We start from the raw sequence: 20802 nt of genomic DNA, 5'->3' as shown, positions 1-20802 counted from the left end.
AGAACACAGAAAACAAGTCAGAAACAATGTCTGCACAGTTAACAGCTGAGATCTTCTAAAGCTGATGGAAGGTATCAAGTAAGGATTCAAGAAGCCCTATGAATCCTAAGCAGGTTAAATACAAATGAAACTGAATATAGCAATATCACAGAAATAATAACTAGAATTCTGTAACATGTCAAAATATACTTTGAGAATGAAGAGGACACCTCTGGATCTAATAAGCGAAATGTGAGATTTATTGGTGTGACATTCAGATAAATTTAATTATGTATGGAAAACAGATCACAACATGGAACTGATTATGCTAATTTAGTTGGTTATGATGAAAATGCATTAGGATTAATTATAGTTTATATTAATAAAAATGGCATCAATTATTATAGAATCTATCCACATTGTTTAAGGTTATATATGTGTTATATATTATATATATATGGAGAGAGAGAAAAATGATATCATATCTAGGATTCCTTTTTCAGCTAGGAGAGATAAAAGTAATGTGAAAAATATCAATAATACTGGAATCTGGATAATAGCTGTATGGTTTGTTCATCTAATTATTTTTAAAAAGCTGAAAATTCCCTCCTCCAAAAATGAAGCTTATTCATCATCAGTAGACAAAAACAAAAGGAGACCATACAGAATACTTTTCCAATAAAGAAAATCATACTGATTTCAGTACAAAAGAAAACAGAGGAATGAAATGGAATTATGAGATAAATCTAAATGAATACTGAAATATAAAAAACTATAATAATGTATCTGGGAATTAAAATACACATAAAATTAAGGTATAAAACCACAAGACCATATATATCAGGAAAGTGACAAATATGCTAGATATTTGCACTACATATAGTACAAAAGGCAGTTGGACTTCTGAATACCAAGTTATGTATGTATTGTGATCTCTGAGATAACTGCTAAAAATAGAAAAAGTAGAAAAACAGTCCAAATAAAAATATAATAACCAAAAAAAAAAAAGTAAGAGAGAAACATCTAACTGGCAAAAAGAGACATCTAATGGAATATCTGTATATTAAAAACATAGCAAATTTAAATATAGATATGTCAGTAATTACATTAAATGTAAATAAACACGCCAACTGAAAGCCAAAAAAAAACAACCATAAGCTGCTTATGAAAGAAAACGCTCAAAGTAAAATGAAGGAAAAATGTTTATCATACAAATAGCAACCAAAAGAAAGATGATGTGAAGTATATAAATACCAAATAAAGTAATTTTAGGAAAAAAAGCTAGCACAGATAAAGAGATAATTCCTAATGATGAAAGATTAAATTCACAAGAAAGATACAAACAGTCTAAATCTGTATGGTGATTTCAGAATACATAAAATACAGACTGATGAAACTCAAAGTCACCTCCACAGATAGAGTAACAAGAATTTAACTGACTGATCTTATGAACTAGAAGCAACCAAGGAGTTAATAAAGACAGAATCTGAAGAACACAATTAGCAACTTCACCAACAAGTGGGGAGTAAACATTATTGTCATATATTCATGGAATATTTATAAAAATCTATCTTCTACAATTCCCAACACAGTGTACAGGACAGAGTAATTTTTGACCCTATAACAATTTAAATAAAAACCAACAGCAAGATAACAGGAAAATCTTCATACATTTAGAAATTAAAAAGTACATTTATTTAATATTACTTCCTAAATTTGAATATATGGAAAACCTATGAAGCAGCAAATCAACCTCTACATTCATATCCAAGAAAACAGTATATCCAGTAGAACTAAAAGCATCACAGTAGAACAATCCAAATATCAGTCAATAGTACACTAGTCAACAGACGCATAAATTTTGTTTCATTCACAGAATCTTAAAACAACAATGAAAAAGACCAAGTATCTACATCGACTGATAAAGATGAATTTAACACTCATAATGCTGAACAGAAGGCAGACCAAAAAATACATAAAAGCAGATTTATAAAGCCTTTCTTTAACCAGCGACCAGAAATGCATTAATTATGTGGTTATAAAATGAAGCAAACAAAAACCAAGAAATGATTACTCTAAAAGTTAGGACAAAGTTTATCTTTTAGAGGGCAAGGGAGAAATTAGCAGAAGGGACATGAAAATAGCTTTTAGAGTGCTGGAGAAATTATTTCTTGATTTGGTGGTCATAAACTGCTGGATTATACAAATGTTTTCTGCACTTTTTCTTAAGAGCATTATATTTCACAATTAACATGTTTCAAAAAAAGTAAATAAGAAGTAGAGAGACTAGAGTCACCTTTAAGCATCTTATGATAATAGTCAAGACTTTGCCCAAACATTTAATAAAAATTCCTCTGCTGGTGGTAGTTTCAGTGTAGGTGAAATACAAATATGATTATATAGCTATACTATCTTTGGAAATATAAGAAACTGGTTCCACTGCTTGCTTCACAGGAAAGGAAAGGGAGTATGAAGAAATACTTTCTTTTTTCAAACCTAATCATCTATCAGTCATCTAATTTTATACCCCTGAAAGCATCACTTACTCACAAACACATGAATTTTAGACCCTTACTTTGAAAACAGTTCCAAGAAAGAGTCTGATTTATAACAAAGAAATTCTCTAAAATTTCAATTTCTTGTCATTGCATTTTCCTATTCCAGTTTACATGTATGTCTCTACAAAATGACTAGGACAATCCAAGAAAGCAAACACAAAATTTCATCCTTCTGTCATTCCTATATAAGAGAAATATTAGATTTTAATTGAAAGTTCTCATATAAATTACATAAGTCAAGGATTTCACTTAGAGGTTACTTCCACAATTGGAATATAGAAGACGACTCTGAATAAAAAAGCCACTCAAAGAACCACTAATTTCCTTTTTAAAATCCTTCTTAAGATTAAATGTTTTGTGGCTTCACAAACTGTTTTCTATTAAACTGTTGAAGAAAACAAAAAGAAATCCACAAACATAAAACTGCCAGGAGAACTCATTCAAGACAATATTCAAACTCTTCTGTTAGTATAAAGACAAAATCATATCCAATGTTTTTAATTATAAAAATTACAATTATTTGTGCCAAGACAGAATTATAAATAAACGCTGATCCTAAGATATAAGGAAAAGAACATATATATATAAGAAAGTACATAAAAAATTAAGAGTTCAATTGATTCATTTAAGACACCAACAATACTACATATTCAACACATTTAAATAGTGGCTCATATATCTGAAGGTGCTTTAAAATAGCTGGAAAAATAATATTCCCTCTTTATTCTTCCCAACGTTCTCCAAGATATTTTATAATGTGAGCTTTAAATATACTGTGAGCCTTAAAAATGCAAGAAATAACATTATGATGCCAAAACTACACGTAAGACTGGTCAACACTTAAGGAGTGTTGAGGCTAGATAAAGGAAATGTAGCCTATTTTACTTTTCCCTTTACTTTTGTTATATTTAGTATTTTCATATTAAAAGCTTCTAAAAATGCAGACATACACACACACACACAAATGGATTTTAAGATAGTGTTCTAAAAGGAAAAAAAAGGGAAACTATGAACTGACATAATGGAAAACTACTTATGATTTCCCGCTATTAATAAGTTTCTATTTAACATGACACAAAAGGAAGTTACATTTAATATAAATGGATACTTAATTACTTATATATTGCTTTGTTTTTACTTCAGCATAAAATATATAATAAAAAGAGTGTATAATAAAAGAAGGTATATACCAGTAAACGTACTTGCATCATCCCTTTCTATTCTGGTGCCATCACTAGTTGACACACAAGTAAAGTGCAGGGGTTCAACTTCCAGAAGTCCAGTGAGAGATGTGAAGCTACCTTCAGCAGCTGTGCAACTACTGACTTTTCCATTTCCTGTGAAAGAGACAAGTGTTATACTATCTAAATTAATTTTTAAAACGTAATAGTCACATGGAAAATTAAGAAGATGTATACACAAAACCCTTATACAGTGCTTCTACAGTGGACATATTAAGAAAACTCACAAACAGAAGATACTTGTTTCCATGCTACAAAAGCAGAGCTGCAGAAAAGCAACTTAGTGGCCATTCACAATGCAATAGTAACAATTGATTTAGATTTTAAATGAGGAAAAAATAATGAATGGGCTACTAATATTAATTACACAATTTATTAAGTATGCATAAAATCAGAATACATTCTTTCACATCAACTGTATAAATATGACACTAAACAAAAACTAAAACATTTTAAAATATTATCAAGATTTACCTATAAATATATATTTATATTTTATATATATTATCAATTTTAGAATGAAGCCTAAAACTTTATAATCATAAAAATATATCTGACCCTTGAACAATGCTGAGTTTGGGGTGCCAACTCAGCACAGTCAAAAATCCACATATAACTTCTGACTTCCCAAATTTAACTACTTACAGCCTATTGCTGACCAGAAGCCTTACAGGTAACATAAACAGCTGATTAACATAACTTTCACATCTTATGTGCTACGTACTGTATTCTTATAATAAAGTAAGCTAGAATAAAGAAAATGTTAATAAGAAAATCATAAGGAAGTGAAAATACATTTACAGTACTGTATATATCGAAAACAATTCCACATATAAGCAGACCCATGCAGTTCAAACCCATGTTATTAAAAGGTCAACTGTAATTTAAGTTAGCAAGCATAGTTGAAAAATAAATAAAATTTAAAAATAAAATAAAATTTAGATGATCACAAATACAGAAACCATAAAACCACAGCAAGAAGATCGGACAAAAGAATTAACAGTGTTATGAGGTATGGGGGGAAGGGGTTATTTCCAATACTGTTCAGATTTTTTGGAATTAGCACTGTTTTAAACCGAATTCTTTAACAGATAAAATTAAACATAAATCAGAGATGGAAAGAATAGGGAGCTACAAAAACTATTAACATCTGAAGGGCTAAATTAAATGCAAGACTAAATAATCATAACTCTGCTCTCCAAACATTTCATCAGTGCAACACAGGACCTAACATGTGCTTTAAAAAAAGTATTTACTGAGCACTTACTCCACCAGATATAGGAAACACATGAAAAAACAAAATACATTTCTCATGAAAACACCTATTCTGTTATGGTAGTAACCTACACAACTAATCATATAACTGAACTTTAAAAAAAAAAAAAAAAGGTCTTGCCCTATAATTCAGCATTTGCACTACAAAGTATTTACCCAAAGAATACAAAAATACTAATTTAAAGAGATACATGCAGCCCAATGTTTACAGCAGATTATCTACAAAAGCCATATTGTGGAAAGATCCCAAATGTCCATCAATTGATGAATAAAGAAGATGTGGTATTTTAGTCATAAAAAGAATGAGATCTTTCTTTTGTAATAACACAGATGGAGCTAGACAGTATTATGCTAAGTGAAGTCAGTCTTCATCATATGATTGCAAGATGATTTTGTGTGTGTGGAATTTAAGAAACAATTGATCATAGGGGTATTAAAAAGTGAGAAGCAAACCAAGAAACAGACTCTTAGAAAACAAACTGATGATTACCAGAGAGGAGGTGGGTGGGAGAATAGGGTAAATAAGTGAGGTATTAAAGAGGGCACTGATTGTGATGAGCACTGGGTGTTACATATAAGTGTTGAGTCACTAAATTATACCTCTGAAACTAATATTACATTGTATGTTAACTAACTGGAATTTAAATAAAAACTTTTTAAAAACTGCTATGTTTTACTTAAAAGAAGTTCAAAGGACTAGTATGTCTAAGAGAAAGCAGTCAAAAGTCACAAAGTAATAGAATGCTTCCATGATGAGGTAATGAGATTTATGGAAAGCATGACATTTTTATGTATTTATTTCAGGCAGGGGAATCCTCGAAAAAAAATAACATGGGTGAAATCTCTCCGGTAAGAAGGAACATGGCACATGGAACATGAAGGAACTATGTGGCCAGAGGAACATTTCTCAACCCAAACACTCCTCTATATAGCTTTAAAATGATTACGAACTATTAAAGAACCTTCATTTATGTTGGTTATATATATAGATATTCATCATAGCAGAAATCTTAGGATGAGAATATTTTAAACATTGACTCATGTAATAGTAATAAACTCATTAGATATAAATAGCATACTCTGATGAAAAATAACTGCCTTCAGACAAAAATAACTGTGACAGTGGCAATGTTTTACATTTTTGCAAAATTCTTTAAAATCTGGCTTATCAAAGAGAGTAGCTATATTGTCCTATCTCCACATTCAATGCACTGCAGCACGTTGTTTGGGTATAGCTTTTAAAAAAAAAATCTAGCCTATCACAGATATGTGTGATAGGAAAAGGAATATTTTAATAGTCTTACATATTCAAAACCTTTGGTAAGTGGTAATATTTTTGAGGATTATTTGCAATGTGGTTTCTGAAATCTTTTTTTTTTTTTAAGATTATTTTTATTTCTTTGAGAGAGACAGAGAGAAAACAAGCAGGTGGAGCACCAGGCAGAGGGAGAAGGAGAAAAGCAGATTCCCCGCTGAGCAGGGAGCCCAATGCGGGGCTCGATCCCAGGACCCTAGGATCATGACCTGAACCAAAGGCTGATGCCTACAGTTGAGCCACTAAGGCACCCCCTTTTTTTTTAAAGTAGGCTTTACACCCAGTGAGGAACCTACAGCAAAGCTTGAATTCACAACCCTGAGATCAAGTCCTGAGCTGAGACAAAGGGTCAGATGCTTAACCGGTGCCCTTGGTCTTTGAAATCTTATTGATGAACTTCTCAGATTCCATTACATTAATATTAATTGGCCTTCCTGAACTTTTAAGGAATCTCTTACCCATTTGGAAAATATGGGTGACCACTATATATACATGTTAACACACTTCATTATATAGTATCAGAAAATTACATTCAGTAATATCACCATAGGCCATCAGAAAAATTGTTATATACTGGAAAGCTGTAAAGTTTAGTGGACAATGCAAGTTTTCCAAAATACTAATTTTTGCTTAAAGCTCTTTTAACATTGTCAAGAAACACTATCAACTGGATGGATACTGATAGACTTTTCCTATTCATTTCTGAAAAAATATCGACTGAACAATCAAGTGTGAATAAACATATTTTGCAGGCCAGCCATTCTTGCAATAAAAATGATGTTCCATTAAAATAAGCAACTAGTTCAACTTGTAACTCAAATAACTACTCAAGTGTGTTTCCTTAAAACAACCAAGGTACTTCGGTGTGCAGCAGAAGTGCTTCATGCCTATTTCCCATTTCATCACAGAATACTTTAAACATGAGTACTGGCAAGTTCAAAACTTAATAAAATCAACAACTTTTACTGCCTCATCAGGGACATTTTTAAGTGAAACTGGCATATTTTTCATTGCCAAGGGCAGAGAAAAGAACATCACGCTTTTGCAGAATTAGTACAAAATTTCAATGCAGTAATAAAGGCAAATAATATTGCTGTATCACAAAGACAGTTGACCCATGGATTTCCTGAAAGCACCTCAGGGACCCTGAGCAGGTCTACCGACCAAACTTTGAGAATCACTGAGCCAGAGAATGGAGACTAACAGAGGCAATGGTACTAGACTAGGTGAAAGGGAAAGAGGACCAAATCGTTCAAGGTTTTACATGCTGCAACAGAGACGTTGGACTGCAGAGTAATGGAAAGACATGAAAAGTATTTTAAGGAAAGAGGGAAAGTGAATAGGTTTGTATCCAAAACCAACTGAACTCACTGCATGTGTAGAATGTACTCAAGAGAGACAAGAGCAATGCAGAAAGACTAGTTAGAATACTATTACTGTAGTCCAGATTCAAGATGACTGGCTTACCTGTAATCATAGGAGGTAAGGGAATAGATTTGAAATATATGATGGTGTAAAAACAAAGAGGATCTGTTGACAGCCTCAAAGTGGAGGATGAGGAGGCATCAAGGATGATATTCAGATTTCTGATTTGGTGCCAGTGATGCCATTAAGTGAGAAAAGAAATGCTGGACAAGGATTAATGCTGAGACACAAAATAAGTTCATTCATACGGAGACTTAGGTCATGATTTCTAAGTCCCTTGTTTACTGAATATGCTACTCTTGTGTATTTAACTCACTGAACTGACCTGAACTTTATGATCTTTTCCTTATACTCTCTCCATAATGTATCTCATTCTATGCTAAGATATACAGAACGTATCTATATACCTAGTTCTAACCTCTCCCCTAACTTTCACTCCTATCAATTGATATGTTGGAGCACCTGAGTGGCTGAGTCAATTAAGGATCTGCCTTTGGCTCAGGCCGTGATCCATCCCAGGGTCCTGTGATCAAGCCCCACATTGGGCTCCCTGCTCAGTGGAATGCCAGCTTCTCCCTCTCCTCCCCGCTCATGCTCTCTGTCGCTATCTCTGTCACTGTCTCTCTCTCAGATAAATAAAATCTTTAAAAAAAATTTTTAAGCAAATTAATAAATTGCTGTGTCACTTGGATAGAGAGAGATCAGCATAAAGTACTCAGAGCCTAAGTCATGAAACAGAGGAGGTATCACTTTTACCCAAGGCAACATAAGCCATTAAAAAGCAAGTAACAGTACTATCTTTTTCATTAAAAATGTTCATGAACATGTGTAGCAAACAAGTCTAAAGAGCTAAACATCCTGTCAACGAAGGTAATCTAAGAGGGTGAAAAGGCTGGAATTAAGGAACTTTGTATTTCATTTATATTTCTGTATTTCATTTTTCTTTTGTTTTCTACAATTCATAATCTACTTTAAAGTAAAAGAAACTGAAATTAACTCCCCACATTTACTTCTATTTAATATGATAATTATCTTAATATGCTAACTCAAAATTCTAACATTGTGGTTTACTGGCAACACTCCTAATAAGTTCAGTAGGATCGGAGAAAATAATAGTCATTATTTTAAATTACAAAACTAAATAAACACCAAATTATAGCACTGAATGGTTAAACATTCAATACTAAAAGCATATTCTTCGAGAAATGTATACAAGAATACGTGTAACACTGTACAAAGTTTGAGTATGCTACATATAGAAAATTATATTTTTCTTTCTGCATCTTTATAATATATATATTCACTTTATTTTCTGAAATATGAAATAAAACGTTCTTTGATTTTGTGAACATGAAAGGCATACCAAATAAAAGTGAAAAGGCTACAACAAATAATTAAATTTTAAATAGTTTATGAGCTTTAAAGTTGTACTGACATGCAATGAAACACACAAAAAAACAAACAAAAAGCAAACTCACAACCTTTCCAAAAATAACTTCAATATTCTTTTGAGGGGGAAGTTATGAAATAAATGCTAACAGTTTCATGATTCACAGATGTTAAGTTCTAAAGAATTTTAAAGACAACGTAGTCACTACAATCTGTTATATCAATGATAGCTTAAACTAAAGATTGAAAATTCAAAAGTTTCTTTAATAAAAGGTGTTACTACCTGAAAGGACATCTGACAAATCAATTTCATCTGACTGGACACCAATGCTGCTGTTGTATACATTTTTACAAGAAGAACCACTCATCTCCAAATCAAAAAGGACTGGATCAAACGGTGAGCTATACAGTCCATATCTGAAAAATAAAATAATGTCCTAACAATTTTCCTGTCAGCCATCTAATTAACATATTACCTATTTACTTAGTTTTGAAAGCAGTGTGACACAGGGCAAAAGGAAACACTAACCAGAGTTTAACCCACTAAATTCAGTGAATCTCAGCTGTGTTCCCCAGAAATCTATACTCTAAAAGAAGTGGTCCAGATTCAACAAATAATAAAACAAGAATGAATCTTTATCTGCAAATTGAAGCAAGGAAGAGATAACCAAGTACCCTTCTCTCAACTCCAACATTAAATACACTGACTAGGCAGAAAGTACAAAGGGCTTGATTAAATTTTATCAAGATTGAGATTTGTCATTGAAGAAGATCACAAAATCATCTTGTTAAATAAAATAATACTTCAAACACTGATGATTAGTCAAGAACTCAAACCTAACCTTTAGCTATTTATTGGATTATGTTGAAGTTTTAGAAAAATCAATCAGCAGATGAAGAATACTGATTAAGGCCAGTAAGTGATTTATATTACTCCAACTACAAAATTCAAACAATAGAGAAACAAATTATCTTAAACGCTTCTTCAATCAGCAAGAAAATACCACTTTAAGTATCTTAATACAATCAGTCCTCTAACAATTTTAGTGACTTTCAAAATTGTTAAAAGGAACTATTTCAGAGAGAATAGTGGAAAAAAATCTTAGGCTACTATTTAGAAAAAGGAAATGCATAAATATAATTTTGCTAATAAATATATACATTAACAGTTCTGTGCAAAGCTGGTAGCAGAAAGGCCCATTGGTAGTCATTATGTATATTAAAATACCTTGTTTGAAGTAAAGCTTCCATTGGTGTTAGCCTGTCCTGTAACTGTTTGGACACAGCAGTAAGCAAAGATGCACACGCTGTACTACACCCAGCCAAATCTTCATCTTTAACATAATTCAGTAAGACAAAATACCAATACACAGAACCTGAAAACAATAAAAAACAAATCAATGTTTCTTTTCCTCATTGTTCTCTAACAAAGAGAACTTCAGATTACATATTTATCAATAAGTTCCCTCATAAAACAACTTACAAGGAAGGATTAATTCCTTGGAGGGCACTAAGAAGACAGTGACAGAGAATTTCAAATATATTTTTTAAGAAGTATATCAAGTCAATGTAGGCATTTAGGTTTTCAATAACCTGAAATGACTCTGAGGGACATTTGAGAATAGCTGGAAAAGTACAGAGATGTCAGGCCCCCCAGCCATCCTTCCTGAAATACTGTTTGGTTTATACTAAAATTCTCAAAAACAGTAGATGGCTAGGAAGTACAAAGAACACGCTGGCAAGTGAATAGAGTGCAGCTACCCTATGGTGCCAATTAGATAAGGACCAGCATAGTTTAAAAGACAATCATCATCAATAGCCAAACTTTGGAAGGAGCCTTGGCGTCCATCGAAAGATGAATGGATAAAGATGATGTGGTCTATCTATACAATGGAATATTACTCAGCCATGAGAAATGACAAAGACCCACCATTTGCTTCGACATGGATGGACCAGGAGGGTATTATGCTGAGTGAAATAAGTCAATCAGAAAAGGACAAACATTATATGGTCTCATTCATTTGGGGAATATAAAACATAGTGAAAGGGATTATAGGGGAAAGGAAAAAAAAATGAGTGGAAAATACCAGAAAGGGAGACAGAACATGAGAGACTCCTAACTCTGGGAAACGAACAAGGGGTGGTAGAAAGGGAGGTGACTGGGTAACGAGCACTGAGGGGGGGCACTTGATGGGATGAGCACTGGGTGTTATTCTATATGTTGGCAAATTTAACACCAATAAAAAATAAATTTAAAAAAGATGATCATCATGATGTACTATAAAACTTTTAGAAAATAAGAGATATCTAAGTAAACCTCAGAATTTACACATCCTATCCCTAAGAATATCCTTAAAAAACTATTTTAAACTCCAAGATTATTAAGAGTGAACAGGGTCCAAAACATCTAATTTATGTCCAAGGTAAATATAAACAGATTCTTTATCTAAATTAAGGTATTTATACAATAACCATTTATCAATTAACTTTGAGCAGGCTTTTATTCTATAATACCACAAAGATCAAATCCTTATGAAATAATCTTTGTTGAATAAGTTGATTATTTATTAAATAAAAAACTAGTAAGAAAAGTCTACGGATCCCTGGGTGGCTCAGCGGTTTAGCGCCTGCCTTTGGCCCAGGGCGAGATCTTGGAAACCTGGGATCAAGTCCCATATCAGGCTCCTCACATGGAGCCTGCTTCTCCCTCTGCCTGTTCCTCTGCCTCTCTCTCTTTCATGAATGAATAAATAAAATCTTTAAAAAATAAAAATAAAAAGAAAGAAAAGTCTACAAAAAATTAGGTTTAGAGGACAAATCAGTAGCTCCTTATGGTAATAGCATAAAACAGCATTAAAAATACTTTAACAGTATTTTTAAAATCTTCATTACTGTATATATATGCTATTTTTAGGGGACTGCTTTGTAAAGTGTTACTCAAGAACTACATTCATTCCACTCCCCCTTTATTTTTTAATACTACATTCATTCTTGAATGGCATTTCTATAGTCTTCGGGTGCTGAAAAAACCTACTGGTCCCTTTTAGAGAGTTCTAGTTAGCCAATCTCCCTACCAATCACACACAATACATACATGGACCATTCTTCTACTTATGTCATCTCTCTGGCACTTGCTGGCATTTTAGCAAATTTGTGATATCTGATCTATATTCAGTGACAAACCAAACAACTCAACAACTTGAATGAAATATAGAAAATGTATGAATTAAGATGATTTCCTATTTACTTAACTCTCCCACTTTTTCCAAGCAGTATTACTGAACAGAGTGTCTGCCCATCTGATAAAAATCACAATTCATCAACCCCTTAGAGAAGCTACAGAAAAAAGAGGGAATAACCAAGGAAAAAATACTTACAAAATAATCCTAAATACACTGCAAGGTATTTCCTATGACTACTGCTATTTGTGATTAAACTAATTTTACATACCACCAGTTGCCGCTGCAGGTAAAAATGACATATTATCAAGTAAGGCCTTCAACAGAACAGATCCAAATCCTGGTTGGCATGGATCACATTTGCCATTACTGAAAATTTTAAAAGAAAAACTGTAAATATATCACTCAATATCTACATTCAATCCTAAATGTTGTGGAATACCTAAGAAAACCCTTTAAAATGCATTCACACAGATTACAAGAAAAAATTTGCCCTAAAGCCCTATATATACACAGAAAGATAAGAGGGAATGATTATACTAAAGGTCTGCGTAACTGTGTTCTTTACCAAAAAGGGCTAACAAGCACATATACATATAGTCAATACTATCAGTTTTTAAACATTTACTAGATGGTTTAAGTCTCAGGATCCAGAAAAAAGGTCTACACGATGTTACAAGCCTGATAAGACTGTCATATAACAGGGAATAAGACTTTAGGTGAAGAATCCAAAGACAACCAGGGAATATAAAAGTGGGAGAAGGGTTCCCCTTATCAAACTCCCCAAACCACTATTAAGGCAAAGAAGCTTAGTAGACTACATTTATTAAGAGGTGCCTGAGTGGCTCAGTCTGTTGAGTGTCCAATTTTTGATTTCAGCTCAGGTCATGATCTCAGGGTTGTGAGATCAAGCCCTGAATCCACGCTCAGCAAGGAATCTGCCTGAGATTCTCTCTCTCCCTCTGCGCCATCCCCCACTCGAGCACACTTTAAATAAATAAAACCTTTAAAAAAAAAAAAAAAGCTTATGCAATTTGACATCTTCTCCTAAGAGCCTAAAATTCTTTCTTAAAATCTCAATAATCCTCCTCAACTTTTGAAAATTCTCATTACACATTAAGTATCAAATTATACTACAAACACTGCCATCACCTGCCAAACCACAGGTGCACCTACAAATCAGACCTTTTTTTTTCTTTCAAACCGGACTTTCAACAAAGAAACACCAACCTAATGCACAAGGCTAGAAATCGGGCACACTTATGGGCTATGCTTCGTCCTGCCTCAAAGAAGCAAACACGCACGATGTCTGAAAGACATTTTCGTGTTTTTGAAAGCAGGCTCTCATTTCCTTCTTTAGAGCTGCAAAACAATAGCAGATATTTAGACTCATCTTGAACTTCTATTTATAACATCCAAAGTGCAATCATCAATGGTAAGTAAAATCTTAATTAACCTTCCAGGTCCATTTGAATGTACTCCAGCTAACCAACAAAGGGTATCCAACACAAGGCTCTGGGCATGTTCTGTGATTTGGCCATCATCTGCTTTTCTACAAAGAGTGTTAAGAAGCTTCTCATGAAATTCTGAAAACTGTAACATAGCACATCGCTGCACTCTAAAAAATATAAAAGAATATAAATCCATTAACAACCAAAACAGAACAGTCAGACTAAAGCTATCACAACCTGGTTGGTCATATGTTTCATTCTGAATCATGAATAGCACAATCAAAAATATTCTTCTGAAAATTAAATTTTACAGTGGAATGCTGACCAATTAATGTTATGGTATTAAAAGACTTAAAACAGCAATTAAGCAATACTTGGTTTGTAAAAAGTTTTAAAAGAAATTAAGTTTACAAAAATGTATTATTTTCTGACAAAAAATGAAAACTTCAAATTATATTTATTTCTTTCCTTGTTCTACAAATACCATATTCCTCATATACTCTAAACATTATATAAATGCCAGGAATAAAACAATGAAGTAGAAAGATAATTCATACCCTCACTAGGATTATAAATACCAAAGTGAAATGGAAAGGAAATAAAAATTTTCAAGTAAAAGGCTTAAAAATATTATATGTGCGTGTTGTATTTTGTTGGAATTCTTCTTTGCATGTTTATTATTGTAAGAACAGGAGAAAAAAATGAGGTTACCTTTCCTTAGAAATTGAAGTTTTCTTAAATCTTCGAATGGTGACTGAGACCTCCTGCAGCAAGTCACAGCCCCGGAGGTTCTCAGATTTGCGGGTACCAGCTGCATTTTCATTCTTAACATTAGATGATTTTTCCTAAACATACAAAAACAAACAACTCAATGAACAAACAAATGAAACTAAAAGATTATTTACTAAAGTTTTTTAAAAAAGAAAATAACTGAATTATGACTATCAAAACATACATATCAAATTAAAATGACGGCTTTTACCCTTGTATTCAGGAAATGACTCATTTCCCCCAGAATTATAATGGGGGAAAAAAAACAGTCATTGTTTCAAAGGCAATAACCCAATGGTTAAAGATTAGAAAGCCAAAGTCCTGAGACCAGTCCCAGCCATAGCACTTATAAGCGATATGAAATATGACCGCTCCCCAATCTCTACGGTTCACTCACTCTCAGTATGAAAAATGGATATAATAGTAGCACCTGCTCTGCCTACCTCAGAGTTATTTTGAGGATTAAATCAGATAAAGTACACAGAAGTCCTTGAAAAATTGGAAGACCTATACAAATATAAGATGATTGATGTTACTGATATTGCTATTGTTGCTTATGAATAATGATGATAGAGAAACAAAAATCTCTGGAGTTCAAGAAAATCCAAGATCAGACAACTACGAAGAGACTGCATGGTACACAGCTACTTGTAGAAAATCAACCTTGAAATTGGGATTTATCTCTAACATTACTCCCTAACTTCTCTTCCTGCATCATCCCAAATGTTTACCCAAAAAAAAGTGGTAAGTTACTAGTAAAGGATATAGACATAAAACTCTAAAACCTAAATAAATATTACGGCCTAAAATAATTATAAAGGGAAATATCTGCTAACAATTACTCTCTGCTGAGTATACTTTATAAACGTTTGCTTAAAGTTAATTCAAAATATATTAATTACGTTTTTAAAGTCACTGCAAAAAAAATTATAAACAAACCAAATATCTATTGAAAAATCAATGAAGGGTCATACTACTTCCAATTGTGTGTCAAATCTTGTCCATAATGTTTATAACAGTATTGTTGTGGTTCAAAATGACACTGCTTCATACCTTGCCTGCTGCAACTTTTGCCAAGAGTGAAGCAAGTGAATAACCCTTGTTACTCTGGTGTTTTAGGGATGGAAGTCTTACTACAGGGCGTATACCACCATTACAGATCTCGTCTGTTCCTCTTTCATTCACTGTTTTGACATGGATTAAAAAGGAACGATATTTTCCTCCTGCCATACCTAAAGGAGCAGGAAAGAATGGGAAAAATAACTGGATCATCAAAAGATCAAATTGTTTTTCATCTTCATAGAGCAAGTTAAATAATTCCATAAAAAGAATAATACACTTAATCGGAATTTTCAAATTATATTGTTTGAGTATAATCATCAAATAACCTTCATATGTTCATAGCAAAAGAACAAAAAGCACAGGAGTTTTACAAGATGGAAAATTATGACTAATTGTTACAAACATTTTGCATATTTTTCCCCAACAAAATTATTCATTTTAATAACAGACATTTTGTGAACTATGGAAAAACACAAAGAAAACACTATCTTTAAGGCACTACCCAAAGATAATAATGGTATCATTATGTGAATCCATCCAGTCTTTTTATGCATGCATGCACACACATACATAGGTGCATACACACATAAAAATCAGCAACATCGATGAAAAAGGACAGGCTTTGGAGTTACTACCTGGGTTTGAATAATGGTCCTGCCATTTATTAGGCATGTGACAAATTCATCTCCTGTGGTTTGGTTCTTTCAAATGTAAAATGGGAATAACAGTACCTACCTCAAAGGCAACTAAACACAACTGTGCATGGAACAAAGAAAGCACTCAATAAATACTGGTTATTACCACTAGTACTTTTTTTTTTTTTTAATGATAGTCACAGAGAGAGAGAGAGAGAGAGAGAGAGAGAGAGAGAGAGAGGCAGAGACATAGGCAGAGGGAGAAGCAGGCTCCATGCACCGGGAGCCCGATGTGGGACTCGATCCCAGGTCTCCAGGATCGCGCCCTGGGCCAAAGGCAGGCGCCAAACCGCTGCGCCACCCAGGGATCCCTACATTCTTTTTTTAACTAAACTGAGATCACACCACACAATCTTTAAGTAAAATATATTGTAAAAAGACCCTGAAAATAATACACTCACCAGTAAACAAACCATCAGCCTACTGTTACCTCACAGGTATTAAATCTTTCTCTAATTACAAAAGCTACCTTTGTTGGTTTCCAGTGACTTGCCTGCCTACTGTGCTAGCATTACACTGTTATATTCTTATTGTTGTATTATTATTCTATGTTCTGGTATCTGACAAGATCTTCCCTCTCTGTTTCCTTTTTCCAAATTTCTTTGATCCACATTGTCCTTTTCCTCTAAAACTTTAGTATTTATTCCAATTCCAAAGATTTTTGGATAATTTGGTTAAGAAAAAAACATCGTTGTTGGTAAATTCTAGAAAAATTAATACTTTTAAATTGAGTCCTTTTTTAAGATTTTATTTATTTGAGAGAAAGTGAGAGACTGAGAATGAGTGGAGGGAGACGGGAAGAAGAAGAGGGAGCGCCTGTGGGGCTCCAACCCAGAACCCTGGGATTATGACCTGAGCCACAAGCAGATGCTTAACCATGTGAGGAACCCAGGTATCCCTGAATTGAGTCTTTTGAAATGCATCATTTAATTCCATCCTCCATTTTGGCAAAGCCAACATCTTTATTTTCACATACAAATTTAAGTTTCATACTCTCATTCAGCAAAAGTAACTTATACTCTCAACAATATGAGAGATTTGGAGCACCTGGGTGGCTTAGTGGTTGAGCATCTGCCTTTGGCTCAGGTAGTGATCCCAGGGTCCTGGGATCGAGTCCCGCAACGGGCTTCCCATGGGGAGCATGCTTCTCCCTCTGCCTACGTCTCTGCTTCTCTCTCTGTGTCTCTCATGAGTAAATAAATAAAATCTTAAAAAAAAAAATGAGAGATTTTATTAGTCTTGCTCACTGTTATATGCCAGTATGTGGCATAAACACCAGAGGATCTCATAAACGTAATGAATAAGATATAGTCAAGAGAGCACATCAAAACTTGTATATATATTACATCTGCAACTAAAGGTAAATGTGTAAATGTAGACAACTAATATGAAGAGAATGTACACAAATTAAAGTAGTTGTTATTTAGATGGTCAGGTATTTTCCTGGTTTGAGACAGGATTGCATATCCTACTCCACCTCTAAAATAACTTTTAATAATCCAGCCAGATATTTTGTTTGTTGGCTTTTTAAATTTACCCTTAGGATACAAAAGCCATTATATATAAGAGCCCTACAACTCCAACATCAATCCTCTATATAATAGCCAATTATTTTAAAATATACATTAATGTGTTTATGTGAGGCACTCAAATAATTACATTTGATATTATCAAAACTCTTCTGTAACAATCCTGTTAAGAGAACATATAACAATAGAAAATACTAAAGACACAGGACTCTGAGTTGATGGGAAAGGCAACCATGCCAGGACATGTCACCTGGTTACTCAAAAAAGTTCTGCTATGTCACACTAAGTTATCATATTCATTTTCTTCATGTTTTCTTAAAAAGCACTTAAACCTCCAAAACACAGACAGTAGTATCAGAAGTTTAACATAAAAACACAGTACTTCAGGGAGCCTGGGTAGCTAAGTCAGTTAAGAATCTGCCTTCAGCTCAGGTCATGATCTCAAGGTCCTGAGATCGAGCCCATGTTGGGAGTCCACTTCTCCCTCTTCCCTTCTGTGCGCACTCTCTCAAATAAATAAATAAAAATCTTAGGAATAAAAAAAAAGTCACTTCTGAGAGGAAATGATCTAAGCTACCAGGAAACTGATGGAAATGTTAATGTAAATCCCAAACAAAACAAAATCTTATTTTTTTGAGATCACTTTCTTTTAATCTATTTTTACAATTGTGGCATTATTTACTCTGCTTTTGTAAAATATGTTACTTCACCTTTAACAAGTTTGGGGCTTGTTAATGTCAACATCCCAGCATGCCCTGATAGATCAAGGCCACTAGCAAGCCATACTGGTCCACAGAGAATGTCTTCTTTATGATCTTCTAAAAATGGACATAATCTAAGACCTAAAAAGAAAAAATATATTTTCTTTTAGTTTGTAATTTAAAAACATGAAATAAGCAAATATCCATCCCATACATAATACTGCCACACAAAATACCATACTTAGAATGTACTCAAGTAAGAATTCACTATCATGCTAAGGAACTATAATCAAAGATCTGATATATGTTGCTTTCCATTCCCATATTATTTACATTCACCTTGATTGTCAAAAAAAAATTATAAAACCATGACATGATTTTAAATCCCAAGATATTAAAAAACAAGAATGCAAGTATTAGCACAGCTGTGTTCACAAAGATGAGCTGAAAGTTAAAGCATATTGCCAAAGCAGAATTATAGGTTATTTTTTAATTGTGTTTTTAAAACCACGTTTTTGCAAGCCATAAGGAAATCTCTGCCCAACATGATGCATTTGGATCACTACTCCTTTTACTGTCATGGACAACAGCTCTATAATTTAACTCACACTGTGATTCCTCTACATCCATGTGCTGCATTTCTTCATTCAAATCAACCAGGGACGGTTTCCCATTTTGTTCCACTTCAATGTTAAGAGCTGGAGACAAAGGAAAGGTGATCTGCCTATCTACTGCTGTTTCTAGAGGATAAAAATATTAGTAAACTTAATTTTGCTTAATATTAATAATTTATGTGCCTGAAATTCTAAAATTTTCTGTTAAAATGGGAACTACTGTGATATTTTTAATCACAGATGATACAAAATGGTTGTCAGAAGAAGAAAAAAAAATTAGATTCCATTGTTTCATACACTCTTCTCTCTTTTAGTGGTACTAAAATATTCACCTGAGAAATAATTTGCTGGCAACTAAACTATAAGTTCTTACCCTAGGCTGCAGAGTATAAGCACCTGCAAAGTTTAAAAAAACCAATGCCTAAGCCCTAGATCCAATTAAATCTGAATCTGCCAAGATTCAAAAGAATGCACCACACATACAAACACACACACATATACACAAACACATATGTATTTTGAAAATAAGAAATCTTTCAAGTTTCACTGTTTCTACTCCCTGGACAGCCATTTTACTGTGAAATTATCCCCAGCCCTTTAAACGAACCTATTAAGGAGAAAACACTGATGAGTAACATCTAGTTCCCAACATACTAAATGTATACAATCTATTTAAATAACTCAATATATCAAATTCTGAACTTGTAAGAAAAGTAAATAATGTTGGATGGATTTCCAGGTGTGCTTCTGTATTTTATGAAAGGTTGGGGAAAAAAAAAAAAAGAAAGGTTGGGTTTCACCAGTAATCTTAAAAGAATACGTGACTTCCATTAACAAAGTTATTTTCCCGTGAAGTCTCCACTTAGGAAGAAAAACGTATAAGTCTAGGAATGATAAAACTGAAACTAATTCAGAAAGAAACTAATTGAATTTCCCAAATAGCATAATTAAATTATTCCAGTTTATGCAATCCTATATAATCCTGAGCTACTGAAAAACCTCTAAAATTAACTTTTCTTAACAAAACCACAAAAAATAGAGCAGAAAAGAAGTACGGGGGTAGGGGACAGAATGGAGAGGAAAGGGAAGGCAGGTGAGGGACATGAAACCTACACAGTCAAGTTGAAAATTCATTTTCTTAAGAAACCTTCAAATATAAATTTTGATTCATTCTTACCATTGACTTTCCCTAAGCCTGGAGCTTTATTTTTCAGCAGTGTCACTTGTATCTGTGGAATATTGGTGATGTTTGAGTTCAATACAAATTTGAAGTCCACATGTCCAACCATACAAGCTTTAGGTAGAACCAATTCAAACACATGTTCATCCCAGCTGTTGCTGTCAAATAAAGGAGTAAATGGTAAATACAGCAAAAGTCTTTCTTTGGCCAAAACCACATTATCATTAATTAACACTTTTCATACTCTGATTTGCACCCTCAACAAAACCCAATGCTTCTCACTGGGATCAGCTCCCAAAAAGAGGTTAAACTTAGGTCAGTAGCAGAGCTTACATTAGAAATTGACAACAATCTTGGGAACTGAACATCCCAATATACCCTGTTCCTTACAGTGGACTATTATGCATCAGAATTATCTGCAGATTCCGGAGTCCTACC

At 33.4% G+C, this 20802-nt stretch overlaps 1 protein-coding gene across 9 annotated transcripts in view; it reads right to left on the bottom strand.

The window, feature by feature from the left end:
- BIRC6 (baculoviral IAP repeat containing 6) overlaps positions 1-20802 on the bottom strand; it is a 227110-nt gene that overhangs the window by 140950 nt on the left and 65358 nt on the right. For 5 of the 9 annotated variants that reach the window (XR_008664705.1, XM_055327049.1, XM_055327048.1 and 2 more), the window contains exons 13-23: positions 20362-20522; positions 19179-19310; positions 18580-18711; positions 15637-15815; positions 14524-14657; positions 13818-13979; positions 13592-13723; positions 12633-12730; positions 10411-10558; positions 9466-9599; positions 3728-3874 (exon numbers count right to left, since the gene is read on the bottom strand). Coding sequence is in view for 8 of the 9 variants with exons in the window: in XM_055327049.1 (XP_055183024.1) it covers positions 3728-3874; positions 9466-9599; positions 10411-10558; positions 12633-12730; positions 13592-13723; positions 13818-13979; positions 14524-14657; positions 15637-15815; positions 18580-18711; positions 19179-19310; positions 20362-20522 (1559 nt within the window). In the remaining variant the exon portion in view is untranslated. The remainder of the gene's footprint in view (positions 1-3727; positions 3875-9465; positions 9600-10410; positions 10559-12632; positions 12731-13591; positions 13724-13817; positions 13980-14523; positions 14658-15636; positions 15816-18579; positions 18712-19178; positions 19311-20361; positions 20523-20802) is intronic. The other 4 variants (XM_055327045.1, XM_055327046.1, XM_055327047.1 and 1 more) reach the window with 3 other exon arrangements.

This window comes from Nyctereutes procyonoides, unplaced genomic scaffold (assembly GCF_905146905.1).
Source record: "Nyctereutes procyonoides isolate TBG_1078 unplaced genomic scaffold, NYPRO_anot_genome, whole genome shotgun sequence".
Classification (NCBI taxonomy): domain Eukaryota; kingdom Metazoa; phylum Chordata; class Mammalia; order Carnivora; family Canidae; genus Nyctereutes; species Nyctereutes procyonoides.
Note: the sequence above shows the minus strand (reverse complement) of the source record. Positions and strands in the feature narration are given on the sequence as shown.